The sequence below is a fragment of the Amblyomma maculatum genome, chromosome 2 (assembly GCF_055883805.1).
Source record: "Amblyomma maculatum isolate TAMU_Amacu chromosome 2, ASM5588380v1, whole genome shotgun sequence".
In the NCBI taxonomy this organism is placed as follows: domain Eukaryota; kingdom Metazoa; phylum Arthropoda; class Arachnida; order Ixodida; family Ixodidae; genus Amblyomma; species Amblyomma maculatum.
In genome coordinates, this window is record NC_139345.1 from 185211946 (window position 1) to 185229449 (window position 17504).

Genomic DNA, 17504 nt, shown 5'->3' on the forward strand with positions numbered 1-17504 from the left:
CTATCTGCGATCGGGATATTGGCAGATCCCTATGCACCCTCACGACAAGGAAAAAACGGCATTTATCACACCCGATGGCCTGCTTGAATTTAATGTAATGCCTTTCGGGCTCTGCAATGCTCCTGCAACTTTCGAGAGATTTATGGACGCTATCCTACGGGGACTAAAATGGCAAATATGTATGTGCTACCTCGATGATGTCGTCATTTTCGGGCGGACATTCGAAGAGCACAACGAACGCCTCGCTCTCGTGCTTGACTGCTTCAAAAACGCCGGTCTAGTACTTAATTCGAAGAAGTGTCGGTTCGGTGAGCATTAGATTTTGGTACTAGAACACCTCGTCGATCGTGAAGGCGTCAGACCTGACCCTCAAAAGACCGCGGCCGTTGCATCGTTTCCAACACCTCAGAACGTGAAGGAACTCCGAAGTTTCCTAGGACTGTGCTCATATTTCTGCCGCTTCATTCCCCGTTTTGCTGACATTGCTAACCCGCTTACGTGCCTTCTCCACAAAGACGCTCCCTTCGAGTGGACATCAGAGTGTGACTCTTCTTTTTGCTAGCTCAAGTTTTTACTAACGTCACATCCGATTCTCCGGCATTTCAACCCTTCTGCTCCAACGGAACTGCACACGGACGCCAGTGGTGTTGGCATTGGTGCTGTGCTGATTCAGCGTTACGGCGACAAGGAACATGTTATTGCTTACGCCAGTCGTTCCTTACGCAAACCTGAACGCAATTACACAATCACTGAGCAAGAATGCCTCGCGGTAGTTTTCGCCGTTCAGCGGTTTCGCTGTTATCTATACGGGCGGCCCTTCACAGTGGTCACTGATCATCATTCCCTGTGCTGGCTGATAAACCTCCGTGACCCATCTGGCCATCTTGCACGGTGGGCAATCCGTTTACAAGAGTTTGATTATACAGTTTTGTACAAGAGATGACGCCGGCACGCTGACGCGGACAGTCTCTCACGTTTACCACTTCCAACAACGGAATGTGACGCCGACAATTTTGATCATTACATCGCTGCGGTTTTAACTCTATTCCCCGATATCCGTACGTTCCGCACTGAGCAGAGGAAAGATGAGAATCTCCAACCATTCTTTACCGCTGCAAAGGACCCTACAGCTTCTAGTCCCTATTGTATACGGAGTGGTCTTTTGTACAAAAAGGACTATTCTACCACTGGTCCCCGCTACCTTCTGGTGGTGCCCGTCAGCCTACGCTCCTCTGTTTTGCGCGTTATGCACGACGACCCCACTTCGGAACACCTGGGATCTGCGCGGACGCTCTATTGCATCCAAGAACGTTTCTACTGGCCCCGGATGCGTGAAACTACTGAGAAGTATGTGGCTAGCTGTGCTCAGTGTGCGAGTCACAAACGCCCCGCCGGCACTCTTCCTGGTCTTCTTCATCCGGTGACGCCTCCAAGATCCCCTTTTGAGAAAGTCGGGGTAGACCTCTTGGGACCCTTTCCCAAGTCTCATTCTTGCAACCGCTGGATCGTCATCTGCACTGATTACCACACTCGTTAATGTGAGACAGCAGCCCTTCCATCGGCTCCTGCACACCAAGACTCCCTCTTCCTGCTGCACTTTGTTATACTGCGCCATGGGCCTCCCCCAGTGTTGATCAGCGACCGAGGGCGTCAGTTCACCGCTAATGTTGTCGAAGAACTCCTTCGTTTGTGCCAAACGCATTTCCGACATTCTACCCCGTATCATCCGCAAACAAATGGGTTGACCGAGCGAACCAACCGGACACTCACCAACATACTTTCAATGTACGTCGCCGCCAACCACAAGGACTGGGACACTGTGCTACCATTTATAACATACGCATACAACACCGCCCAACAGGAAACAACAAGTTACAGTCCATTCTTTCTCCTCTATGCCCGGTCTCCTCGACACATCCTCGACACCATCCTCCCGTTCTCCACAGGCGACGAACCTGAGATTGCTGAGATCCTGTGCCGGGCTGAAGAAGCCCGCCGGATAGCCCGCCTGAGAACTCTCGCCTAACAAAAGCGCTCGAAATCCCGCTACGATGACCACCATCGCCACGTCACCTACCTACCTGGAGATATGGTCTGGCTTTGGCGTCCACTAAGGAAGCGTGGCTTAAGTCAGAAACTGCTCGCGCACTATATCGGTCCCTATCTTATCCTCGAGGCAATCAGTGACCTCACCTATCGGGTGCGCGCCTTACCAAAAGTGACCGACGTTCTTCACGAACTGAGCTTGCCCACGTCGCGCGTCTGAAACCCTGTCATCCTCGTGCTGACGATTGACTCGCCCGGAGGGCTTCGCCTGCGACGGGGGAAGTGTTACGGACTTGTTCTCAAACAGAGCACGGAGGAAGAAAGAAGGAAGAGGAAGTGTGCGCGCTGTTACGACCATGCATCCGCATTTGCGCGCTCTATTGTTCGCCTGTGGGCATGGATAAGTGCTGTGGATATGTGGTGATGGTCCAATGGCTCTAAGTGAGCCTGTTTCCAGGAATCCTGTTTTGTAAGCCTGTTTTGCTTTGTGGACACCCTGCAAATGCCAAATTGACCCTGTCAAGAGAACGTCTGGAAAAACACAAAGAAACGTCCCCCTGCGGGAAATGCAGGAAGTGCTTTCTTTCTTTTGTTCACCCTTCCAGTCGAGAAGCCCTATCGTCCAGTGAGGAATGCCTCCTATCCAAAGGAGACGACAGAGTGACATGTCCGCTGACGTGCAGGACAAGAAAGGAGCATGACGCATACAGCCATTAAGTGATTTCCCAGGAATGCAGGAAAGATTTGCAATTGTCGAAAACGGACAATGCTGGGAGCGTATGCGGCGCCCACGTGCACTTGGGTTTCTGAGAAGTAAATCCACTTGCCGGAACCAGCTGCCTATCGATTCTTGGCTGAAGAATAGAAATGTACCTCCTCGCCGTTCCCAAGCTCTTCCCGCCAACAAGTGACCAGGCTCAACGAAACAATGCCGGGCCAGTCAGTGCTTCAGACCATCAGTGCAGTGATGTGTTCGATTGGATGCCGATATCTGAGGGGCGTGCCCTGGATTTGGTTGGTCAGCATCTTCAGAGAGGGGCTGGACATAGGGGGTTTTAAGGACGATGCAGAGCACGAAATGTCGCTCTGAGCCCTGGGTAAACGGCTCATCCAGTCGCTTCTCGCTATGAACTCTTAACGCTTGCCATTTTGCTGATGTACCCTTCTTTTTTGTGTAAATAATCTTGTAAATAAGTTTCTCAAAGTGCCATTAAAGCTGCTTGTACATATTTCACCAACTTCGAAGATTCAATCCTACTTCAACCCCGAGTCTCTGCACGCTACCAAGTGAAGGCCGGGTCGACGTAGCCCCAGCGTCACGACAACTGGTGGCAGCGGTGGGATCTGAATCTACAAGCCACAACATCTGATGACTGGAGGTGGGATCTGGATCTACAAGCTACAACATCTGGTGATTCGAGGTGGATCAGAATCTACAAGCCACAACATCTGGTGATCGGAGGTGGCATCTCAAGCAACAAGCAGGAGCAACAATCGGCCAACAAGAGAGCAGCTCGGAACATCGATCGCATGTGTGGGTGAGTGCTTGGCTTTTCTTCTGATGTGGACCAGGTTCTAGAACAGGGTTAGATTTTAGAACTGGTAAAAAGTGTTGAAACGCCTTTAGGTTTGGTAGTTTGCACTGTTGTTTTGGAAGTAGCCGACACTCGGAGCGATCATGGACCTACAAAAGCTGCAGAAACCGGAACTGTTGCAATTGTGTGAGGAATTGGGAATTGATACAAGTGGTTTGGCACGAAAACCTTTGATTATAAAGGCAATCACAGATTTGGGAGCCGATGATGAGGAGCTCAGTGAAGCATGGAACCTCATCGCCCAAAAAAAGGAGGAGCAGCTCAGACAGCAGAAAGAGCGGGAAAAAGAGGAAAAAAGGCGTGAGCGTGAACTTGAGAGGGAAAAAGAGGAAAGGGAGCGCGAACGTCAGAGGGAAAAAGAGGAAAGGGAGCGCGAACGTCAGAGGGAAAAAGAGGAAAGGGAGCGTGAACTTGAGAGGGAAAAAGAGGAAAGGGAGCACGAACGTGAGAAGCTTGAAAGAGAAGCAAAAAAGCTGGACCAAGAAATTGAGCTCCGGAAATTAGAACTAGAGTTGAGCAAGAGGTCGGGCGATTGTCCCCAGCTAGCGGTACCTCGTCTCAACAAGGAGGCAGATTTCAAGATGTCAAAGTACATGCAGCCATATGTGATATCAGGGGATATCGGTCTGTATCTGGCTAACTTTGAGCGAACCTGCGAAAAACTGTCCTTCCAGCGAGACACTTGGTCTCAGAGATTATTGACGGTTCTGCCCAGCGAGGCAGCGGAGGTTGTCGCGCGGCTAAGCAAGGAGGACGCGGACAACTACGAGAAGGTCAAAGCTTGCCTTCTGAGAAAGTATAGGCTTAGCGCCGAGGCGTTCAGACAACGTTTTCGGAACGCTACTAAGTCCAGGGACGAGAGTTACCCTGAATTCCTGTACAATTTAAGAGTAAATTTGGGCGAGTGGCTAAAGAGCACAGATTCCTACAGTGATAGGGACGCTGTAGTCGAGCGAATTCTTTTGGAGCAGTTTTATAACTGCCTCCCAGAAAAAGAAAGAAATTGGTTACAGGACCGAGGCGAAATCAAGTCGGCAACTGAAGCTGCCGAACTTATTGAGGAGTATGCTTCGCGCCGACAATTCAGCAACCCAGCAGTGGATAGGCCCCGCAATCCCAAGTTCAGTGTGAAAAACCCTCAGGAAAGGCACTTTGCTAGAGTTGGAAACGAAGAAATGAAGGTTTCTTCAGGCAAATTCCCTAGAAAGGACGGCAGTGAGAAAAGTGGGGAAGTGACCAACGTGCAGAACACAAAGAATAAGCTTGAGGCTAGGAAGCCGCTCACATGCTTTAGGTGTAATGAGCAGGGTCACATTGCCGTCAACTGCCGGAAAGAAAAGATTGCTTTCTCGTATGTCAGGGACTGCGATGAAAATATGCAGCTTTTAGAACCCTACCTGCATGACCTAGTAGTCAACGGGAAGCCTTGCAAGGTACTGCGCGATTCGGCCGCAACGATGGATGTTGTCCATCCGGCGTATGTATCGCCTTCCGACTATACAGGACAGTGTGCATGGATCCGACAGGTAGTTGAGGAACAGAGTGTGTGCTTGCCGATCGCGAACGTGGTCATCGAGGGCCCTTTCGGCGAATTAACAACCGAGGCTGCCGTTTCAGGAAAGCTTCCTAAGTGCTATCCGTATTTGTTCTCCAACAAATCGGACATGCTGCTGCGAAAGAGGGGCATCCTTTTCGGAGACAGAGTTGTGCAAGCATTAACACGTTCAAAGGCGCGAGAACTAGCTACACTGCTCATTCCAGAAAAATCCACAGCGGAGGAAACGGCAGTTAAAACAGTGGTAAATGCGGAAGATAGCAGGTCAGAAAACTTTGAGAGCGAGGCATCTCAGATATGTCAACTTGAAAGGGAGCTTGATGAGACGCGGAATGAGGACGTTCTTGAGAGTAACCTCTTGCCGCCAGTGTCTGGTAATCTCACGAGACTTTTAAGTGGAACCCGAGAGGACTTAGCTATAGAGCAAGCCAATGATCCCAAGATACAGGAGATAAGGGAGCGCCACCGCGCCACTAAGACAGCAAACAATATTTCTTTCGAGATGAGAAAGGGAGTGCTGTATCGCTTATTCAAGGATAAGCGCGGAGTAGAGCGGGACCAATTAGTCGTTCCCCAAAAGTACCGCGGAGACTTACTGCGACTTTCCCATGGCAGCTCGTGGTCATGTCACCTTGGAATAAAGAAAACAAAGCAGAGGCTGTTGCAAGAATACTATTGGCCTGGATGTTTTAAGGACACGGAAAATTTTGTACGGTCATGCGACACGTGCCAGCGGGTTGGAAAGGCGCAAGATAAGTGGAAAGCTCCGATGGTGTTAGTACCAATCATTACCGAGCCGTTTCACCGGTTAGTAATAGATGTAGTTGGGCCACTTCCTGTGACAGAGTCAGGGTACCGTTATATCCTCACTATGTTATGCCCAGCCACAAAGTTTCCAGAGGCTGTTCCGCTGCGCGAGGTGACGTCCGAGAGTGTAGTGGATTCGCTGCTGTCAGTGTTTGCACGAGTTGGATTCCCTTCCGAGGTCCAAAGTGATCAGGGTAGCGTTTTCACGAGTGTTCTCACCACCTCATTTCTCGAGCGATGCGGCATTAAGGTAGTGCATAGCTCGATCCATCATCCGCAGAGCAACAGCGTAGAAAGATGGCACTCTGTTCTCAAACGAGTCCTGAGGGGACTGTGCTATGAAAACAAGCGCGAATGGGATACCTGCCTGCCTGCAGCGCTTTTCGCTTTGCGGTCAGTGCCGCACGAATCCACTGGATTTAGCCCAGCCGAGTTGGTGTACGGAAGGTCACTGCGCTCACCTTTGCGAATGGTACGCGAAGCCTGGGAGGGGCGCGGAGAAGACCTAACAGTAGTAGAATTCATTCTGAACCTCTTGAATCGCTTACATAACACTAAGGAACTCGTTGAGGCCAGCATGAAGTCAGCCCAGGCTCGTTCCAAGGTGTACTATGATAAGACAGCCCGTCAAAGGACGTTTTGTATCGGGGACCAGGTGATGTTGCTGAGAAGTTCAAGGCAGAATAAGCTCGAAGTACAGTGGGAAGGACCGGCTGAAGTCGTTGCAAAGCTTTCTAACACTAACTACGCAGTGAAAATTCCCGGTAGGCGTAAAGAAGTGCGCATTTATCATTGCAATCTTATGAAGCCTTATGTGCAGAGGGAAGCCGTGGTAAATCTAACGTTAAACCTTCCCGAGGAGATGGGGGACAACTTGATTTGCCTCAGCGGAAAAGGAAGCAACGCTCAGGAGCTTCTCAAAAAGACGGAGCAGAGAGGAGAACTAAAGAAATCCCAGCTGTCCGATCTGGGCGAAATAATAACAGAGTTTGAGGCCTGCTTCGTGGACAGGCCAGGCAGGACTGATTTGACTGAGCACGATATTGAGCTGACTTCAGACGTGCCAGTGCGATCAAGGTGCTACCGATTTTCTCCAAGGCAAAGAGAAATTCTGGATAGGGAAGTAACTCGCATGCTGGAATTGGGAGTAATAAAACCCTCGGAAAGCGATTATGCTTCGCCTATGATCTTAGTAGAAGCTCCAGGTAAAGACCCTAGGCCTGTGGTAGACTACCGAAAGCTAAATTCTCTCACCAGGGATCAAGTGTATCCTATTCCGAATATTGAGGAGAGAGTAGAACAGGTCAGTAGAGCGGCATATGTGACTACGCTGGACCTTACTCGAGGATACTGGCAAGTACCGCTCACTGAACGCGCCAGCAGATACGCGGCTTTCGTCACTCCGACGGGCAGCTACCAGCCAACAATGATGAGTTTCGGGCTCAAAAATGCTCCATTTTGTTTTTCCCGACTCATGGATAGGGTTTTAAAGGGGTGTGAAACATTCGCGGTGCCTTATTTAGACGACATGGCGGTTTTTTCCGACTCATGGGCGGACCATATGGTACATCTAAGAGCTGTACTGAGCCTTTTGCGTCAAGCTGGACTAACCGTAAAGGCCGAGAAATGTTGCCTGGCAAGGGCGACCGTGGACTACTTGGGTCACAATGTAGGTCAAGGTTTCAGGAAACCCAGCGAGATTAAGATTTCTGCGGTAGCAGACTACCCGCGGCCGAGCACGAAGACGGAAATTCGAGCATTCCTGGGTCTGACTGGGTACTACAATCACTACATCCCTAACTATTCAGCTTTGGCTAGCCCTCTGACCGACGCTCTCCGCAAGACAGAACCGACAAATGTAGTCTGGGACGAACAAAAGGAAGCCTCCTTCGTAAACCTGAAGGCTGTGCTGATTAGCCGTCCGGTATTGCGAGCTCCAGACTATGACCGAGAATTCACGGTCCAGTGTGATGCCAGTGATCGAGGGCTAGGTGCTGTTCTCTGCCAGAGAGATGACGACGGTAATGAGCACCCCGTGCTCTACTTGAGCAGAAAACTGAGTTCTAGAGAGAGGGCTTATTGCGCGTCAGAGAAAGAGTGCGCTTGCATTGTATGGGCCATTCAAAAATTGAAGTGCTATCTTGGAGGGGCCAAATTCACCGTAGAGACGGACCATTGTCCCCTGGCTTGGCTGCAAACTGCGACATTAAAGAACAGTCGCCTTCTTAGGTGGAGCTTGATTTTACAGCAGTACAATTTTGAAATAAGATACAAAAAGGGGAAGTTAAATGGGAATGCGGACGCGCTTAGCCGCTGTTTCTAAGCAGTCCGAGGTGTTCCTCACCATGTATCCAAATTGATAATCAGGTTTTTATATTTTTTTTCTCGTGCGCTTGTATATGTGTGACTATGTAAAGCAGCACGTTTGGTTTTCTAGGAATACGTGGGTCCTGAACGTCTTGAGAGTGGGCTTTTCTCGAACAACAATGGCAGTTTTCTTTTGACCTGGCCTCTTCAGACGGGAGCCGAGTGCTTGCTTCGACATGTGGTTGAGTTTCAGACAGCTCGAGCAATTTGGCCTACGACAATCAAGACAACGCGACAAGCAACAGCGAGCTTCAAGCGTTCACGTGCAGGCCATTAGGTCGTCTCTTCATGCAGCAGCTGCGACTGCTGCCCTCCGAGACTCTTCTGACGGGGGAGGAGGCTGTTACGACCATGCATCCGCATTTGCGCGCTCTATTGTTCGCCTGTGGGCATGGATAAGTGCTGTGGATATGTGGTGATGGTCCAATGGCTCTACGTGAGCCTGTTTCCAGGAATCCTGTTTTGTAAGCCTGTTTTGCTTTGTGGACACCCTGCAAATGCCAAATTGACCCTGTCAAGAGAACGTCTGGAAAAACACAAAGAAACGTCCCCCTGCGGGAAATGCAGGAAGTGCTTTCTTTCTTTTGTTCACCCTTCCAGTCGAGAAGCCCTATCGTCCAGTGAGGAATGCCTCCTATCCAAAGGAGACGACAGAGTGACATGTCCGCTGACGTGCAGGACAAGAAAGGAGCATGACGCATACAGCCATTAAGTGATTTCCCAGGAATGCAGGAAAGATTTGCAATTGTCGAAAACGGACAATGCTGGGAGCGTATGCGGCGCCCACGTGCACTTGGGTTTCTGAGAAGTAAATCCACTTGCCGGAACCAGCTGCCTATCGATTCTTGGCTGAAGAATAGAAATGTACCTCCTCGCCGTTCCCAAGCTTTTCCCGCCAACAAGTGACCAGGCTCAACGAAACAATGCCGGGCCAGTCAGTGCTTCAGACCATCAGTGCAGTGATGTGTTCGATTGGATGCCGATATCTGAGGGGCGTGCCCTGGATTTGGTTGGTCAGCATCTTCAGAGAGGGGCTGGACATAGGGGGTTTTAAGGACGATGCAGAGCACGAAATGTCGCTCTGAGCCCTGGGTAAACGGCTCATCCAGTCGCTTCTCGCTATGAACTCTTAACGCTTGCCATTTTGCTGATGTACCCTTCTTTTTCGTGTAAATAATCTTGTAAATAAGTTTCTCAAAGTGCCATTAAACCTGCTTGTACATATTTCACCAACTTCGAAGATTCAATCCTACTTCAACCCCGAGTCTCTGCACGCTACCAAGTGAAGGCCGGGTCGACGTAGCCCCAGCGTCACGACAGCGCCCGTTCGACCTTTGTCTTGTGGCACTTGTGTCGTTCCCGCTAGCCGTGTGTACCTAGCGTACTGAACCGTCTAGAAGGTCTCCGTCGCGACGGTAAGGGCGTAACAATATTGAACTTGCCCTATCTGTTAAAGTGATTGCTTCCTACTTTGCTTTCAATATTGGGGAATTAGCAAACTGCCGCTAACCTTTATTTGCTGTTTTCCGCAGCCGCCAACATACGGCATTATCGCTGTGACTGTAAGGCACCAACCGATCTTGTGTTCTTTGCTTGTTCATGCTGGGTATCGCGAAACGTGCTTTTATCACTTTCTTTGCATCGCGAGATTCTTCGAGATTAGTCTGGAAGAATGAAAGGCGAGCACAACTGTTTTCGCATTATTTCGAATTTTTCCAGTATCGCTTGGTTGCTTTATCCAGATGTTTCTGCGCCTACGTATTTAGCACTGCCGAATACAACGGGCATTCTATGTTCGACGAAAAGCGAGGAAGTTTGCTGCTGCCACCCCCGCCGTGTTGCTTAGTTGATTTGGAAGCGCAAGTCAGCACAATAAAGTGGTTACTGCAGTGTCACACCTGTCGATTCGTTTATGGCCTACGGAATTGTCACCAACATGTAACAATACATTTGTGCAGCAAATGCGCATTAGTCTAACAGGCACACCAAACCAATGCCGGTATAGTGATCATGTATAGCTGTGTGGCGCTCGTTGAATCGATTACCGGGGGCTGAGGGCTGACAAAGTGCTGGCTTGTGACATTTTTCGCATTCTCCTCATTTCTGTTCAATGCAGAGAATACATAAAGAGGAAAGAAATAAATAAGGAAGGAAAGAGAGAAAAGTAGAAGGCGACGTGCGGTTCAACAGCCTGTGCCTTCGCCTCGGATGCGATATGCAGTCGCTTCAGAACCCACTGTCGGCCAAGGCCGGGCGCGAGCATTCTCCGGCCCAGCGCTCAGATGTCAGCTGTGTGCGCTTGGAAAAGGCCCGGCACCCTTACAACGCCTTACCTCTGCCTGCGCTCACGCGGGTTAACGCAGGTTGATGGAGGGGGCTTCAAGCTTCAGTTCGTCCTTCAACCAAGATGTTTACCAAGATGTTTTAGCAAGATGTTTACTATATTTACTATTTTCCTGAAATTAACTGGCTGGATGGCGCTAATCCTAAAAATTCTAGTTCCTCGACTTCTAAAGAATTTGTAGACTTATGTTTGTGTTTTAACCTCGCGCAGAATGTCGCACAACCAAGACGCATAACAGATACCACAGCTAATATACTAGATCTAGTTCTTTGTTCAAGCGCCGAATTATGCTCAGAAATAACATTCTTACCAGGTTTGAGTGATTATCTTGTATTAAATTTTCGCATTACCATCTCCAAACAGAAAATATCTAAGACGACTAAAACACTGCGTAATTACCATCGCGCCGATTTTAATAAAATCAACGACGAGCTTAGACTCTTTCTAACGAAGCTCCTACGTAAGGATACCAACCAGCTACGTCCCGTTGAAGTTAACTGGACATTGTTTAAGAACAAGGTTGCTAAGCTTACTAACCGTTTCATTCCTATTCGAAATATCCCATATAATCCAAATATAATGGGCGGTATAACTCGCACATTAGGCGGCTATCTAACCGAAATAAGCGCTTATACCAACTAGCTAAAACCTCACGCAGCCAGTTTCGCGGGTCATCGTATCGCGTCGCAAATGATGCTTATATTTCAGCCGTTAAATATGCTAAAAAAATGTTTCTCACAAAGACTTTACCGGATATGCTGCTAGCAAATCCTAGAAAATTTTGGAAAGCTGTTAATCCGTCAGACAGGTCTAAAATCACTCTAACAAGCTCGGACGACGAACCTATTCCTGACAGTGAATGCTCATCAATATTAAACAAAGTTTTCTCCAGTTTCTTCAAAAAATCCATGTCTAACAACATGCCTTTTTGTCGCGCTTATAATTATCTACCAATCTACAACCTCGTCCACTTCTAGCTATAACACGCTCACCGCCTTCAAAACGCTGTTGCGTTCGAACCGGCCACACAATAAAGCTAAGTGGCAGACCATGTGAAGCAGCACATCCGGGTCCCTGTGTGCGTGCATCGATTTGCATCGATATGTGGCTGTTTCGTACGTAATGTTGATTTGAAAGCAGCGTCTGTGTTATAGCTAGAAGTGGACGACCCTGTACACTGTCACTATTAACCACGATGGAATTGCAAACATTATCGATGGCCTGAAACATTTTGCAGCTGCCGGAACTGACTGCAGAAACTCAAAGTTTTTAAAAAGCACGAGATTATATTCCTCGATTATTTTGTCTAAAGTATTCCAGCAATCTCTTGAGCATAGTACAACGCCGGCAGACTGGAAAATAGGGAAAGTGGTTCCAGAACGTAAATCTGGAAACAAACATTCACCTAATAACTATCGCCCTATTTCAATTACCAGTATCCCTTGTACGATTCTCGAACATATCCCTTTTTCACAAATAGTAAACTGTTTAGAATCTAACACGTTTTTTCATCACCCACAACATGATTTTCGCAAGTCATATTCGTACGAAACACAACTTATCATTTTTACCCACAGGCTGCATACAATTCTTGATCGTCGTTCAACTGCACATTGCATATTTTTAGAATTCGCGAAGGCGTTTGATAAGGTTTGCCACCGGCTTCTGCTACTAAAACTGCGCACAATAGGACTTGATACTAATGTACTGAAATGGCTTGAATGCTTTCTAACAGGACGTCAGCAGTTAGTAGCAGCTAATGGCACTAACTCAAGCTTACACCCCGTCCTTTCTGGTGTTTCGCAAGGTACCGTGCTCGGGCCCTTACTCTTCTTAATATTCATTAATGACCTGCCTGATTCCGTTACCTCATCAATTCATCTATTTGCCGATGATTGTGTTCGTTTCCGTGAAATAATAACTGATGATGAAGTACGCGCAATACAAACTGATATTAACAATATCTCTTCCTGGTGCGATGCATGGAAAATGACACTAAATGTTCAGTTCAGTTCAGGCGTTCAGTCTTGTCCGACTCTTCGTGACCCTATGGACCATGTCACGCCACGCTTTCCGGTCTCTCACTATCTTCTTAACATCACATAGCTTCATCTGCAATGCCTCGAGAATGCCATCTAACCATCGCGTTCGCTGCCTACCCCTTCTCCGGCGACCCTCAACCTTTCCCAACATCAAATCTTTCTCCAGCGACTCCTCTCTTCTCATCAGATGACCAAAGTAGCTGAGCTTTAACTTTAGAATTTGACCCTCCAATGAGCAGTCAGGGTTTATGGTCGGCAATATCGACTGATTTGATCTTCTGGCAGTCCAAGGAACTCTTAAGAGTCTTCGCCAGCACCACAATTCAAACGCGTCAGTTCTTCGGCGGTCAGCCTTTTTCACAGTCCAACTCTCGCATCCACTAAATGTTAACAAATGTAAATTCTTACGAGTGTCAAGGTCGACTGGCACCTTACCTGCATATTATCTTAATAACGTTGCTCTCGAATCAGTAACGTCATACAAGTACCTAGGCATTCACATCACATCTAACCTTAGCTGAAAAACTCAAGTCGAATTTATTGTCAACAAAGCTAACCGCCTGTTAGGCTACTTAAAAAAGGAACTTTCACTCAGCCCCTGCTGACACTAAGCTTCTCTTCTACAAAACCATTGTTCGTTCGCAACTCAAATACGCATCGTCAGTTTGGGAGCCATGCACTAATGATCTCATCAACCAGCTAGAAATGACTCAGAACAACGCAGCTCACTTCATCTTCTCTAACTATCACCGCACTGCCAGCGTATCCACGATGAAAGCTAATCTCAACCTGTTAACTCTCGCAACTCGTGGAAAGCTCGCACGTATATGCCTCTTCAATAAGATAATTTATCATGATGGCCTACGCAATAAACTGCTCATTCCGCCTTCTTATATATTATCTCGCCTAGACCACATCCACAAAGTGGGCAACTGCATGCAATAGTAGAAGTTTCCTAGACTCATTCATACCCCGCACATCGAAAGACTGGAATCGCCTTCCAACTCCTATTGCAACCATCACTAATTTTTCATTATTCCAGTCTGCCGTGCGCAATGTCGACCATGCAAATTTTCGTTAGTACTGTATAACTTTTGCTTTAATTTTTCGGTGTTCACCTCAGAGTACCGTGAATTTAAACATTTCCGCGAAAATACGGTTTACATATTGTTTAATGATATCTTCTAATACATTTTTGAGTCCGAAATAATACTTATGCTATATTGCGCAATTCTTAACTATGCTGACATCTTTTTTTACTCGTATACTTTTTTTATGCTGCGCATATTTTGTATACTTATGCAATATTGCGCAATTCTTAACTATGCTGACATCTTTTTTTACTTGTATACTTTTTTATGCTGTGCATATTTTGTATTCTTGTACTCCACCTACTCCCCTCTGCAATGTTCTTACCTTGAGGGTAACAATAAATTAATAAAAAATAAATAGTATCTGCATTCTTCGACTAGTCCGGATTCATATTTTGCTGTGTGATTTTGGTAGAGAGAAAAAGAACGCCACTGTGAAACATTTCTATTTCTCGCACAATAACTAATGCTCGAAGGTTCGCGTTACTCAAACGTGCATGCCCTTTGATCTGTTGCCTCGCACCAAGCTATGTATAGTTCTGACTTTACTGCCATTTTATTCTCCAGCACGCAACTAAGCTCGAAGCGTAACGTGCTTACATTCTCTCTTCGCATAACGTTCGATGGCAGGATGCTTCAAGGAGGTATGCGACAATATTTGAACGTTTCCCGTCTGCATAACATCCTGCTATTTTGGCCTAAGATGCCCTTGGGCCATAAAAATCAGTTCATCATCAACATCCTGCTCTATGCAGTGCTAAACACCTGGAGCGCGAATGCATTTTGTATCTCCAGTTTTTCAATGTGCGACACTAATGCGTGGCTTGTGCAGAATGCTTGTACGGAGCGTGTAACGGAATCAGTGTGCAGAATATTTGTGCACAATGCACAAGGCTGTATCGGGTGTAATCCGCACCTGTTCTATTTTTTGATAGCTTATGCATATCATAATCGAGCTTGACTGATTCTAAGTCTTATTCAGTTAGCATTAACTGAATAACTGTGACTGAAATGGCCCTTCATAGTATCAATTCATTATCTTTGAATAGCGTAAACCAATTAAGCTAGCGCTACACTAACTGCCAGACTTGGTTCATAATCGTTAACCTTTATTTGTGATTGACAATTGAAGTGCAGCTTACAACTTAAAACAAAAATTGCTAAAAAGTAGACTCCCAAATAAAAAGCTAAAGTTAATTTAGAGCTGAGTTAACGATCTCACTCCGTTGAAAAATATGCAACCGAAGAGAAACAGTAGCACTACTTGGGTGATTACTTAGAGCACGTACTTATTAATTTATCTTTGTAACATCGAAGGTCCCAGAACGGCATTTACATTAGGGATTACATTGACAACTAAACAACAAAAAGCGGACTAAATTCTGCACTATGCCTATACAGAGTAGAAATTACACAGCCAAACAGCTACAACGATTCATCATCATCATCATCATCAGCCTGATTATACCCACTGCAGGGCGAAGCCCTCTCCCATAGTTCTCCACTTAACCCGGTTCTGTGCTAGCTGCATCCACTTGACCCCTGCGAACTTCTTAATCTCATCCGCCCACCTAACTTTCTGCCGCCCCCTGCTACGCTTTCCTTCCCTTGGAATCCAGTTTGTTACCCTCAGCGACCATCGGTTATCCTCTCTTCGCACTACATGTCCTGCCCATGTCCATTTCTTCTTAATTTCCACTACAACGGTTACAAAACAAGTAACAGAAGAAGATAAAAGATAAACGGGCGACGAACTGTGGACGAAAAACAGGGTCACGAAAAACAAGAAAGTACTGGAAACTAAAAGTAAAGTGCAATAGAACAATGCTTCACAAGATAGATACTGGACACTAAGGTGCATAAATTGAATAGAGCGTGTCTTTGAATTCAGTGAAATTTTCAGTGTTTGCAGCGACGTTGGAAAGGCTGTTCCAATCATTTGTGGACCGAATGAAGAAAGACACCATTTGGTTTTTGTTTTTGGACAAGAATATGACATCTGTTGACTATTTTTTTGATGGTATGAAAATGGAGAGCATTTCTTCACGTAGGAGCTTGATTAAAAGCAAAAACTATGCTGGATAAACTTCGATGATGCTTTAGTAGCAGTAAGCCAGCACGGTCCTTTAATTTGGTTGCAGTAATGCACGATGAAACATCGCAATAGAAAATGTAACGGCGCGATTTTGCATAGTCTCAATACTATCAGAAAGGCACTGTGGGTGTGGGTACAAAACGGCGGTGGAATATTCTAATTTAAGGCGTATTAATGTGGTATAGGCTAATGACTGTATGCCTGCTGGAGCGAGCTTCATAGAACGTTGAAGATAGTCCAGGATCGGCTTAGTGCTGATGTGGTGTACGTAATGGAGTTGGACTATGTAACATCGTTAGAACGCTGTACTCCTTGATATGTATATGTTTTAGTATCCTGTATCTCAGATCCAAAGAGAATGTAGTTAGGTTCCGTCAAATTGTACAGCCTATGAAAGTGCATAACTCTACCTTTAGCAGTGTTTAAGGACATTTTCCATTTTTTTCACACATTCTCTACAGCTAACAAGTCGCATCGCAAGCTAAGACTATCTTCAGAATTGGTTATTTGAGTCTAAATAACGCATTCATCTGCAAAAAGCAGACACTGAAAAATGCTTCCTGTAGATTTTCTGTTTGTGTGTTTTTGTGTGCGTGTGTGTGTGTGAACATGTTCCCGTTGATAACAGAAAGTACGGCCGGATGGGGGCGCGGAAACTAAGGAAATATCCGGGCGACCACTGGCTCCGTGCTCTACCCCTCTAAGTTTTTTATGGGAGCTATCGTAGAGCATGCTTGCATTCAGGAGACAAAGTGCACTGCCTTATTCTTTCCTCATACCGTCGCTATACGCGGCCTTTTTTGGGTGGCATGAATATGGAATGATGAATTGAAGCTTATATTACGAGACGGCCGGTGAAATATTTCATCATCATCATCATTGCCATCCGGACTATTCTCAATGAAGGGCCCACTAACCACTTCTATAGCTTTGCAATTAACAATGTCCTATGCCAACTGTGCACATTTGCTTCCCGCAAGCATCTTGATGTTATTCCTTCCCCTAACTTCCTGCCGCCCTCTGCCATGTTTGCCTTTCCTTGCAATTCACTCTATCACCCTTACGGATCAATTATTTTGCCTTCACATTGAATCGTTAAGGAGTATCTGAAATCCAGGAAGCGTCGATGAAAATTGCAGTCTCTACTGAAGCAGTTTAGAACTCTAGCCAAATATCCATATTTTCTACAAGGTGTGCATCTCTAGCGCTTCCTAAACGTAAATGCCTAGCTAACCAAATGCATCTTAAATTAAAATCGTCAAACTTCAAATACAAACGGAATGAAAGAGCATGGGTTTGTATAGTGAAAGCCTTACGTTTCGCAACATTTTCGAAGTTGTTGTTAGGATCGTCGTCGAAATCACTTGTGGTGCTTCGATGCTGCTGCGGAGTTTTCTTCTTTCTACACAGACATAAAGCAACATGTTACCGAAAACAATATCACAGATATTTTTTGAGATGCGTGAACCCCATGCATGCTCAATGCTTTCAATTTTAAAAGAGAGAAAAAAATGTTTGCAGTGCAATGTGAGATGTTGCCAAAGCGGCAGAGAACTGCTTTC

General features: G+C 46.5%; 1 protein-coding gene across 1 annotated transcript in view; it reads right to left on the reverse strand.

The window, feature by feature from the left end:
• LOC146200598 (receptor-type tyrosine-protein phosphatase epsilon-like) overlaps positions 1-17504 on the reverse strand; it is a 169194-nt gene that overhangs the window by 122352 nt on the left and 29338 nt on the right. Inside the window, exon 6 of the mRNA XM_084595572.1 lies at positions 17259-17344. Within this exon, the coding sequence (XP_084451698.1) occupies positions 17259-17344 (86 nt within the window). The remainder of the gene's footprint in view (positions 1-17258; positions 17345-17504) is intronic.